General features: G+C 31.9%; 2 protein-coding genes across 2 annotated transcripts in view; one reads left to right on the top strand and one right to left on the bottom strand.

Annotated features, from left to right (window-relative positions):
- The first annotated feature begins 3,312 nt into the window (after window positions 1–3,312).
- Window positions 3,313–9,436, top strand: LOC108724108 (serologically defined colon cancer antigen 8 homolog). Its single transcript, XM_018450282.1, has 9 exons — window positions 3,313–3,590; window positions 4,217–4,354; window positions 5,059–5,392; window positions 6,103–6,880; window positions 6,985–7,223; window positions 7,785–7,896; window positions 8,105–8,222; window positions 8,753–8,829; window positions 8,915–9,436. The coding sequence occupies exons 1-9, from the start codon at window positions 3,385–3,387 to the stop codon at window positions 9,370–9,372; spliced, it is 2,460 nt and encodes an 819-aa protein (XP_018305784.1). The 5' UTR covers window positions 3,313–3,384; the 3' UTR covers window positions 9,373–9,436.
- Window positions 9,437–11,056: 1,620 nt separating this feature from the next.
- The window catches only part of LOC108724128 (ATP-binding cassette sub-family G member 4), a 13,772-nt gene continuing 12,095 nt past the window's right edge, over window positions 11,057–12,733 (bottom strand). The window contains exons 10-11 of the mRNA XM_018450309.1: window positions 12,365–12,483; window positions 11,057–11,979 (exon numbers count right to left, since the gene is read on the bottom strand). Coding sequence (XP_018305811.1) covers window positions 11,754–11,979; window positions 12,365–12,483 — 345 coding nt within the window. The 3' untranslated portion in view covers window positions 11,057–11,753. The remainder of the gene's footprint in view (window positions 11,980–12,364; window positions 12,484–12,733) is intronic.

The following is a 12,733-nucleotide window of genomic DNA, read 5'->3' on the forward strand; positions in this document are numbered from 1 at the left end:
AAAAACCAGGAAAGAACAAGGACAATAGGAGTCAAGCGCGGGAGACATTGCGCAAATAACACGACTATCTAGCGTAAAACTTCTTTATTTTACTAAAGCGCTTACATGTTTCGGCTCATTTTTGAGCCTTCTTCAGAGACAACATAAACTCACATATATAGAATATAACAAATATTAACCAGTCATGGTGATTTTCCCCACCTCGAGAGTATAAATGCTAGAATTAAATCCAGATAAGAATGCAATGAAGAAAAAAGGAAAGAAATTTTGAAAATCTCGAAATAAAGAAAATGTAAAACTAATGTATCAAAAAATAGGGTAGACGATGCGGTGTCTTGTGATCAGGGTGAGCTTCCTACCTTTCGGAATAATTAATTATAATTTCAAAAATTTTTTGATACATTAGTTTTACATTTTCTTTATTTCGAGATTTTCAAAATTTCTTTCCTTTTTTCTTCATTGCATTCTTATCTGGATTTAATTCTAGCATTTATACTCTCGAGGTGGGGAAGATCACCATGACTAATTAATATTTGTTATATTCTATATATGTGAGTTTATGTTGTCTCTGAAGAAGGCTCAAAAATGAGCCGAAACATGTAAGCGCTTTAGTAAAATAAAGAAGTTTTACGCTAGATAGTCGTGTTATTTGCGCAACGTCTTCCACGCTTGACTCCTATTGCCCTTGTTCTTTCCTGGTTTTCTGATTTATAAGGAGTCTTAGTCAGGTTGATTTATTATACGATAAAATATCTCAATGCAGTGATACAATATAATTAACTTTGACAATAAAATGATACACATATATTTTGTTAAATAACGTGACATATCATTAGTAGATAGTTAATCATTTAAAATATTTATTTTGCTAATTTTATGTAAAGCAGCTTTTAATATGCATTGATCTAGCGTAGTGACCGAATTCACTATAAATTTTCATTAACTTTTGAATATTCTATGAATGAATATTCTACTATTCTGGAATATACGAAACATTTGATATAAATCGAATATTTTACGAATTGACCGCATATATCTTTATTTTCTTATTCAGGGATTAAAAATAATCAGATATTTTCATTTCTGACTAAAATAGTATTTTTTGTGTTACACCCACGATCTGATAAGACATATAGTACATCTATATAATAACATTTCCAATTTCGATTTTGATTTGATATACGTATAAGAGATAAAAGAAGAAATAAAAAATTTAAATAACTTTTAAATCAATAAGAGAAATTGAGCAATAAAAAATTACACTCAAAATTTTTACAAATATTCGAACGTAATTATATAGAATAATCTGTGAAATTTTTATATTTTTAGTATTGTTTTTAGATCTGACGCATACTCTGCATCGATCATTTGATTTGAAATAATTAAAATTCGCGTATAAACAAAATATTGTATTTTTGGAATGATTTACATTATATTACGAGCACTGCTAATATAATTGTATTACGAATAAAATAATAAATCTGATATTAGTTTAAAACTTTCATAATAAAAGAACAGTAGGTTCATTTATTTGAGTCTTTTTTTATTTATTCTAGAAATATGTTTCTCATTTTTTATGCACACTCAGAGAAAAAAGTCGTATCAGTAACTATAAATTTGTAGTGAAATAGCGCCTCAACTATATATACATATTATTAAATTCTAATAAGAATACTAGATTAAGTGAACTAAGAAAATATAGTACATTAACCATATAAACAATTTATAAATGGTTAATATTACTATATTTTCTTAGTTCACTTAATTTACTTATTGTTCTTATTAAAGCTTTATAATACATAGTTACAAATTTGTGTATGCATTTCTTATTTATTTTTGTCTTCCAAGTTTGAAACCAACGCTGCGCCTTTTATTGTAAGCGAGTGGTTTCCTTCTTAGAGAGGAGAAACTGAACTCCACTACGTCCCTCTGGTGACAAAGCCCCGTACTACTCGTACTGAGCGACACTTTAAAAATTTTTGTCTAAACTAGAAAAATGTAATTGTTATATCTATTTGCATGAAGTCCAAGTAACTACTCAATGTAGTTGAGTCACTACTTCACTACCAATTAATAGTGCATACAATTTGTTACCGTGACTGTATTTTTATAATATTCAACACTACTTTAGTTTCTATTACTTTGTAAAACTAGTTACAGGTACTTCAATTGCAAAAGTTGCCAAATTTATAATTGCTGGAACTATTTTGTTTTCTCTCAGTGCATGTATTGATCTCTTTAATGGTCTGTACAATGATGCATTAATTTTTCTTTTTCAATTTTCCAAGGTAGGCCTGCTTTACAATTGCTTGAACATGTAACTCTTCGTTGTCTTTTATAGCATATGATAAATATTTATAATTCATAAAATTACATATAATTTTTGCATAATTTCTCTTTAATCCTTAATAAAGTATTTTAACTAACAGAAATAATAAATTGTAAATTAAAAAGTAAAATTATTAAATAAAAAAAGGAAAAGTTATAAACCAGAAGTATAATTTCATCTATCCAATCTATATCTTACAGTTTCAGCATTATGATTATATATTTTAAATTTTAATTTTGTTTCACAATTTTAAATTGACTAAAAAAAGAGGACTAAAAAAACAATTACCGGCTTCCGTTTAATACGAATTCCTATTCCTATAATTATTACTTTCTTCAATTAATGAAAATTGTTCTATTCTAAATTGTACTTAATGAAAATATATATAGGATGTGTTCAGGAAGGCATCATTATAGCATTATTTATGTCGTTCTATTCTTGTTTTACATCTGATGAAGATAAAATGACAAATAGCACTATAATAGCGTCTCTCCGAACGCACTCATAATATTCTAAATATTTCATTAACTTTTGAACATTCTATGAATGTTCTACTATTCTAATATACAGAACATTTGGAATTCAAATTGAACATTTTGTGAATATTTAGCTTTGTTCTCATAAACATGGTCGTCGACATTGTTGATCATTCTGTTTCCATAGGAATTCTCTAGCGGAGGATATGAAAAATATTAGGAAGCGATAGCGTCAGCATTTGTCTTCCCCTCGTCTGATCGTTATACCGAAGGTATGCTTTATCATCGAGGTATGCCCCAGGTTAATAAGTCACGGAACGCGTATATGTCGGTGGTGGTACGACAGCGGTACGGTGCTACTTATCCCCGCCGAGGGGTCTATAAAGGTAGGATGGTACCATCTCACGCGATCCACCACCAGGCTCCTCCAGTTACAATGTTGGAGTGCCATTCGATTTTCTTCGTCGACTTCTCCCAACTGGGAGAAACGATCGATTGGCCGGACGGCCGACCAGGCGGTGTGCGTTCTTGAGAGGGTGAAACGAAGAGTTGCTTGATAAAGGGTAGAACGCGCTCAGAATGCTGACGACGAACAGTCCCTATGGTTGCCGCGAATGCCACCCCTTTGTACCTGGCAGTGTGACGAGTATTGCGACCATCGGTAACCCGAGTACGACACGTCCAAAATTCTCTCCAAGAATCACCACTAAATTAAAAACATCACCTGGAATAAGTAGTTATACGGATCCGACGTGCGTCGCGCGTATGAAGCGCTTGAAGAACAGGTGAAGTTAGAATATATTTATTAATTTGTCTATTTATTAAGAGAAAGATTATCCTATGTGTCTGGTAATGTAATTATATAATGAAATAATAATGATAAATATTACTGTACTAAATATTATTAGCATAGAAGTATAAAATTATAAAAATATCTAAAAAAAATTCTTTAATTTTTGAATATTTAATTTTCAAAGTTGATAATGTTCAATAATATATTATATATAATATGTGTGTGTGTATGTGTGTGTTGCACAATACTCGCATTTTAGACATTTATTACTCGGTTGGCTATATATTCAGATGACCAAATCTGTCGGAAACAAATTTTGCAAAACGTCTGCTACAAATTTAGACAACCGATGTTAACAAATGATGCTAGAAATATAACAGAATCTGTTAACAGAATATATAATAATGACAGAATAATTGCAGACTGTGCTATTTATATTTATTTAAATGTATTCCATTTAAATGGTTACGAAATCATAAATTCTTAGTTTTTACCGGCAATCTAGCAGCAGATCGATAGATTCTGCTAACATGAGTTTAATGCGGACGCAGTTGATGCTATAATATACCGCAATATTCGGAAATATTTGATTTTGTGAAAGAAACAATTATTTTGTAGGAAAACAAATGCGTCTTCAAAGTTGGATCTAAGCAAAAAGAAACCGGCGGATTATATGGAGCTGGCATATAGGGATGCTATTTCGAAACTAAAGTATTTGTTAGCTGAGTCGTACGCTCCAACAGGAATGTCTGCAATGTGAGTTGATAAAAAAGTAAAATTTATAAATGATTAAATTATTATAATGCTGCAAAATTTAAAAAGAGATAAAATAATAAAATCGCATATACACATTTCACGATAAATAAAATTCGGAAAATGGATTGAGGGATAGAATTGCGGGAAATAATTTATTTACTATATGAATATTTAAATAAAATTTTATTTTAAAAAATCCGTTAAAATTTAATTTTGTGTCGACTATATAATCGTATCTCTTCTACTGTCTTATGTTATTTAATAGGCTTTTTTAAAATATCACTTTCTTCCCATCTTTTCCTTTTTCTCCCTATCTCTCTCCTAAATTATTCCATAAATCTTTTACTTTTAATTATTTTCCGTGTATTTCATCTTATATATATATATACACACCATCTTATATATACTCGTATATATAAACACATCATAGGAACATATAATGTCAATGTTATAATTTCACCCAACATTATAATATAAATGTAATAACATATGTTAGACGTAACAGTACAGAGTATATATGAGTGATCGTCAATTGTTTCAGTGTGAGCTTACATTTAATTTTCGCTCCAAGAACACTCCAAACTTCAATCACATTGTGACAGTTACATTATTGAATGTAAAAGATAATAATATTGATATTATATTACTATTAATTGATATTTACTGGAATATGATAAAGTAAAATGAAAACAATTTCTTTATAGAAAGCAACGAAGTGTTCGGAACATATACAAAAGTAGTAATCCCCGAATTAGTGAATCTGGAGAGGATACAGATGATCAAAGTATGATTAGCGATAATTTTCGAAGAAAGGATCTCTCTAAAAACGCGGTTTTAAATACTTTCCCGCCTCTCTCGAAAACTCTTCAATCGTCAAAGGCATATAGTAATATAGCATTGTCGAGAGCCGATCTTCAGTCTATTCCTCCGGAGTTAACGTCTTTCATCGAAAGGCAGGAGGATTATATCGAACAATTGGAACGAGAATCTCAATATTGTAGAGATGAATTGATCAATCTGTTGAGTAAAGTTCGTGAGGTATAATATTTTTTTTTAAATTAATATTAGAATATTCAAGTATCCTAGCTGTTAGAATAGTGATGAGCAGAATGGGACGTAATGAAAGGCTCTAGCAGGATAAGGAGAGTAAAACGCCCCCCAAACGAAATTGAATGGAGGCAATGGTTTTACCAGTTTTGAGATGGTAAAAGAAAATTTTTCTCCAAGTTTCAACTGCCTAACGCCATTATTCAATCCGTAATAATAAAAAATGTGCATTTTTCGTTTTTATTTTATTTCTCCGCACACTTTCATGCAATCTGCATACAAAAATTTATGAATGTAAACGTAGTCAACCTACATCTACTGATTTTTTTATCGACCCGCCGTAATGATATATACCATTTAAAAAAAATTATTTAAAAATTCAATAATTTTTTTCTCTAGTTAAAAAAATAAACCCTTCTGGGAAAAATTTGAGAAGATGTGTGTTCTAACAATCTATATTGTCAATTTTTTTCAGGTTGCAAAAAAATGCGCCACATTGTTAAAAAAAATAAAAACCCCATTTTACCCTATATTACGGACTGAATAATGGCGTTAGACAGTTGAAACTTGGTGAAAAATTTTCTTTTATCACCTCAAAACTGATAAACTTGCCTCCATTCAATTTCGTTTGGAGGCCGTTTTACCCCCCTTATCCTGTTAGAGCTTTTTTTATCGTTTCAATTCACCACGGCTTTTCGTAGGTCATAGCTGAGAACGAGGCATTGCATAGCAGGAATCAAGTTGCATTGTCCAAGTGCGTTCTACAGGATCATAAAGATCACTGTGGAGCGAACCACGAGTGTTACAAACAGGACACGGGCAGTCATGTCGATAACACATTAGAATGCAAACGGGAGAAATCCTTAGAAGGACCCAGCATAATGTTTGAGTCGAGAATTAGTGAGCTGGAGGCGCAATTAACCCAAGCCAAACTGGAATTACGAAAGGCGCAGGAGGAGAATCAAGTGAATTTGAAGCGTTTGTTTGAGAGTGGTTCAAGCGAAAGCAATGCTGAATTAAAGGCCGAATTGGATAAAGCTTTACGCGCCAAGTATGAAGCTGAGATGAAGCTGGAGGAATTGCAGAAACTATTATCGGTCGCGCGGGATAAAGAGACCGAGGCGACACAGAGAGCAAAACGATCTATGGACGATAGGCATGAGATCGAGTTTGAAAGGAATCAGAGCGAGATGGAGATTCGAAGATTAAAAGATGAGCTGGAGAGGCAGCATGAAAAGTTACGGGAGGCAGCCCAAGATGCGAATAGACGCATAACTGAGGAGAGGCAACAAGTGGAACGTCGATACAATCAGCAAATCGAGCAACTTACTGCCGATATTGCAACCCACTGGGAGACCACCAATAAATCGCAATTAGAATCTGAGAAACAGCGGCGAGAGATAAACGAACTGAGACGAGAATTATCTCAGAAACAAAACGCTATGGATAATCTGAAGAAAGAGCTGCAAAATAAAATATGTAAGTTTATGTTGCTCAAATAAATTCATAAATAAATATTAAAAATTTTAAAAAATCTACTTATTTGTGCAAAATTACAAACAAAGAAATATTCTCGTGTTTAGCAACTTTGCAGAGTGATTTGAATCAAGTGTTAAGCGAAAAAGACGCGGCGGAACAAGAGGTCTTGACCGGTAAACTAGCGGCTGAACGAAGCGACAGGCAGGCTCGTCAAGAACAGAGTAGATTGCAGGCAGAAATTAATTCGTACAAGCAGCGTCTGGAAAGAGCGGATGCTGATTTGGTACACTGTAGACGAGAAAATCTACGACTATCGGAACAAATTGCATCTTTGGAAAAGGAGGTAAATATTTTGAACGTGATTTTAACTGATCAATACTTAATTATATCAGTGTATTATTAACGATAAAGTATCTAAAAGTTTCAGGAATTGTTTTACGTAATTAGTTAAAAAAAATAACATTTCTGTATTTATTTTTATACTTTCATGTTTTAATTTTTTTATATGGATTTTTTTTAATTTTTTTTTCATAGAATTATCTTCAAAAATTTCCTTAAGCATTATGACAATTTCAACCGAACACATTTAAATAGGTTTATGAAAAAAGAAATAAAATTTAACACACGTTTTTTTTTCAATATCATTTTCGTCTCACAAAAAATTGCCAAATTATAGACAAAAAAGTTTCTGAATAATGATATGATACTCTTTTAGACTATCACACGACAGATTCTTTCACAACATAATACTGCAGATTTATGATATTTAATAGTACAATATTGAATTAACTTCAGTACGGAGGATTCAAATTCCGGAAACTTTTGGATATTTAACAAATTAAATAATTATTGAAGTTTCTGCAAAATGCAGTGTTATAAAATAAAGTCTTTTATATTTTTTTAGATCAGTATGAGTAAAATTGTACGATCTGAAGAGAATCGTAGCGAAATTACGCCTAGATTGGAAAACGAGAAGGAATTAACGTCCATGATAATGGATATGGAGACTAAACATGGTAAGATATCGTTCTAGGTATGCCTATGTTAGGTATATTGTCCGTAAAAAGTATTATTTGTTGACAATGATTTTGACTTAAGAGTACTGTCTTTATATGTGTGAGAAATCGGCATGCCTGACACTATATATGCCTAGCATAGGCGGAGATTGAGATTTAAGTCAATTAACATAGCTAACAGGCTGACCAAGGCAACCAAATTTCGCAGCTGCCACGGTGGCGGGCCTAGAAGACGCTCTGAGTAATCAGGCCAAGCTCGTCTCGAGATTGACCACCGAATGCCAATCTCTCACACAGCGTTTGGAAGCTAACAATCTTAAACACAAGTATATTCTTAGTTCGACTTGCGGAAACTGAATGAAAAGAGATATAACGCACGTAGCTTCAGACTGTCAGACGTTTACTTAGTTTAGTTGTTTCTCGATTAGTTATATCTGAAGAAGCTCAGCTTAATTTATTAGACTATTAGAGTATATTAACACCTGTTATTAAGCGCGCGTTTATTACGATGTAATTGCCAATTAGAATAGATAAGAATGCACCACTTCTCACTGTATATATCTAGGGCTATTCTGTGTTGACAGAGGGGGTCGTTGAGAGAGATGTGACAACGGTTGGGCAAACCGCTTCGCCTTCGAGCAAGAAACGTACTGTTAAGGTTGATCTAAAAGTAAAAGTAATTCCAAAAAAGAAGTCCGACACCTCCAAAACATCTCTATCAGCACAGTAATAGCGAGAGTGTCCTAACGCAAATGACAATTACATTATTATGCTCGATGTGACACTGATTTTCCGCTAATAGTCAAACTTAACTTTTAATCCCATATCTGTTAAATCATTTACTCGTTTATCACAGGGAAGAAATGGCCGACTTACAAAGCAACATAGAAAACTTGTCAAGTAAAATACAAGGCAGCCTTGTAAGTCACGCAGGTATTAATTTTTATTTAATTCTTATGTAAATCTGTAATTCAAACGCATGTACATCGAATGTTGAGTGACAAGGATTACTTTCCAGGAGAAATTACTATGGAAACTAACGATGGTACTGGAGCTTTTCATTATAACGCTACGATGGATTCAGTAGTCTCGCCGCATACAAACAGATTATCGGGCGCTCAAGGGTCGCAAATGGTACATCAAGAATACGACACCGCGAACGGTCAAAAAGTAGTGGGCGAGGAGTCAGAAATATATTCTGACGCGTCGAAGAGAAACGATCAGATACAGGGCAACTTGGTGCAAAATAACTTTGCACCGAATATGGAAACCGCAGAGATGTATCAGCAGCAAGGAGACGCACAAAATAACGAAGAGTATACAATGAACGATTCAAATATGGAAACTTACATGATGGGGCATGATCAAAATCAATACGAATATGATCCTTCACAATATCCAGAAGAACAGTATGTTAATGGCAACCAGTTTAACATGATGGCGGATCAGACGGAAAACAATCAATCTTCGACGTAGTCAGAATAACTGAAACTCTGCACTAACGTACTCTGTATTAATGGCATACGCACATACATATATATAAATACTATTCATGAACAAATACATAAAGAATATAGGATAATGTATAAATTGAATCCATAAAATTTTTTTCAGTTATTTTGAAGCCCTCTTTTGAATGTATAAACTTATAACGCAAGTTGTTTCTTCTCTTTTTAAGACATAACATCACACTGAAAGAAAAGCAGGAAGTTTGTATCCTCAAATTAAAAGCAGAATGTATAAATTTATTTCAGAGAGAAAGAAGTAAATGAATATTAGTTTTCTCTGTTTAGGTTTTATTTCCGACTATATTTGAAATATAGAATGAATTTATCCTTATCGTCTAAGAAGTAATTTGCTATTTTCTAATTCCGTTCATTATGATTCCTGAAAATCTATAATACACGTAACATGAACTGTAGATTTTCGCAGAGAATTACGGACGCAGAGAACGAAGCTTCTGTGTCATTTATGTACGAAGATTAATTAAATAGAAATTCTGAGTTATTCAACATTCTCAATTTTGTTAAGTTAACGCATTGATTATTTACTTGTATTTTCAGATATTTTAGGATATTTTACATTTAATTTATATTATATACAAAATAGAATCTTTATTACTTTCAGCATTACAAGCCAAGAAGGGGACTTGGTTCACATTTTTTTTACCGTATCCTCACACATTCATCCATCTATTCATTCTTTATGTTGGCTATTTTTTAAATATAATCCTTAACGTACCAATTTCACCGTGCATATACAATATTTTCTCGTTACTCCTATCTTTATTTACAATATACCTCTCCATTATCTCTTCTTATTCCAAATTTTCTTTCCTTAAAAAAACCTTAATTTTTTTTCCTCTATTTCTATCAACCTCTAATTTTTATTTATATCTATTAATCTATTATATCTCATCTCTACTCTCTTTACATTCCTTTCTTTTAAATGTTATTTTTTTACCGTCTATTACTTGTGTATCTCTACCTCTTTACGTGACTCTAAATTTCGCATTCTTTAACACTTCAAAATTCGGCCTTATTGCCCTGTTCTTCTATCTTCTGTTTTTTCTTTTTAATTTTTTTTTTACGCATTGCTTTCTTATTTCTATCTTTTTTTACTACAATTAATTTCGTTACTCGCTTTATGTCTCCCCGCTATTTTCGTGATTTAAACCTCTACCGCCCATCTTTTTTAATATCCCTATTTTACCTTTCTATACTTTATATATATACTTTACTTCTCCCATACTTTCCCCATTTCTACATCCTTCTATCAATCTGATTTATTTACAATTACCGTATTACCTTGCCTTCTTAATTTATTACCCTAACTAAAAACATTAAAAATACTCCTTATACTCTCACTATGCGTGAGTTTGGGGAGACTTAGAGCTGTAGCAGAAAAGTTAACTTATAATCTTAAGACAGTAATCTTATGACCTAAGTCTTATGTCTATAGTAAGTCCGGATCTACAATAGGTGTTCTAAAAGCCGTAAGAAATTGACCAATTACAGTCAAATCCGAGGAGAATAATCGACCGTGATTCGCCCATTTCTTATGGCTTAAGGCTTAAAACCCTATTGTAGATCCAGGGTATATATAACGCACAAGAACTATCTTATGACTTAAGTCTTAAAGGTGTACAAATACAAGATGCCTTTAAAACATAAGCCATAAGATAATTCTTGTGCGTTACTAAAGACATAAGACTTAAAAATCATAAGACACTGTCTTAAGATTATAAATCAGCTTTTTCTGCTAAGGCACGTATTATTAGCACTATCTGTGTCATTCTGTCTTTATCATTCATTAGATGTAAAACAAGGACAGAATGACACAAATAGCACTAATAGTACCACTAATAGTAAATACCTCGAAAGCGATCTTAGGCTCCAACTTGCTTTGACCTTAAATGAGACTTAAAACGCTATCTTTTCCTATATCTCGGCTTTAAAGAGAGAAAGTGAGAGTTTTCAGCCTTGCTTAAAGTCAAAGTAACGTTGGTGCAATCGAGCCTTAAACACACAAAACTTTCACTACTGTAATTTAATCATCACATATCAAGTCTAATTTATTTAAAAAAAAACGCAAATTCTTATCATTATAATCAGTTACTAGTGCGTAGTTTGCTCAAACTAGAAATTATAAAATTCACACATTTTACGTTATTATTGAGTGTTAGATATTTAGGTCTAAACAATTTATAAAACTGTTTATATTCTTAATCCCATTATTTCTCTTGAGATTTTGCATATTGCAGACAGAATTTGCTCAATGGGTAATTTTTTTATTTGAGGTATCTTAAGAACATTTTTTGAGAATATATAGTTTGAGGTGAATATTAATTTCACTCGTCACTTTTTTGCATAATAAATTTTCCATTGAAGTATTGCATAGTGGACCGCGTGTAAACAGATTATCCAAGAACCAAGTATTATCAGAATTGCATAAAATGGTACTGTTGGCATGTCCATCATTGAAAGAATCTTGCTTGGTGAACGTAAGTGACAGTAAATTTCCAAGCACGTCAGATTCGGTCGGTCAACATAGACCGCCTGCATTATCCCTTCAAATGCATATCTGCAATAAAATGTAAATTTTTTGAATTGAAAAAATAAAGCAAACTATATAGATATACAACAAAAACATGTTTTTGTAGAAACAAATTTAATTAACAATAATAAGATTGAAAGACCGCTAATGTTAAACATAATAATTTTAAATTAAGAAGCGCCATAACGGTCAGAACGTTAAGATGTTGAACTATTGTAAATTCATTTAAATGAATTTACAATAGTTCAACATCTTAACGTTCTGACCGTTATGGCGCTTCTTAATTTAAAATTTAATTAAATTGCCGTCCTAAATAAAAAGACGATTAATATGAGAAACATTATATCTAAGTAATAATAAAATTAAATGCTACAAGTTTTTAATTAATAATCACTGCGTCATAAAATTATACCTGAAATAACTTATAACACTTAAAGGCTGCAGGTACGGCGACATTTCTCCTATTTTCGTGAAAAATCCAGCAAAAAGCAATAATGGTATATGAACTGCCGATATTAGGAACATACCTAACTGAAAGAAATTATATTTAGTGATCTACATTTTCATACTGACTGTAAGAAAGAATTGAATTGAAATTTGAATAGTGTAAGCTGATCAGGGAATTGGAAAATTTATCATTATAATAAATAACTCTTATAAATAATATGATTATAGTCGTCTTTCCTATATAATATGTTATAATTGTAATATATTAAACTATAGCTTTTTTCTTGTAGCTTTTTTAATATTAATTAAAATAGTGTAATACAAATATAAGGGA

Source organism: Mycetomoellerius zeteki, unplaced genomic scaffold (genome assembly GCF_001594055.1).
Source record: "Mycetomoellerius zeteki isolate Tzet28-1 unplaced genomic scaffold, Tzet1.0 scaffold275, whole genome shotgun sequence".
Classification (NCBI taxonomy): Eukaryota; Metazoa; Arthropoda; class Insecta; order Hymenoptera; family Formicidae; genus Mycetomoellerius; species Mycetomoellerius zeteki.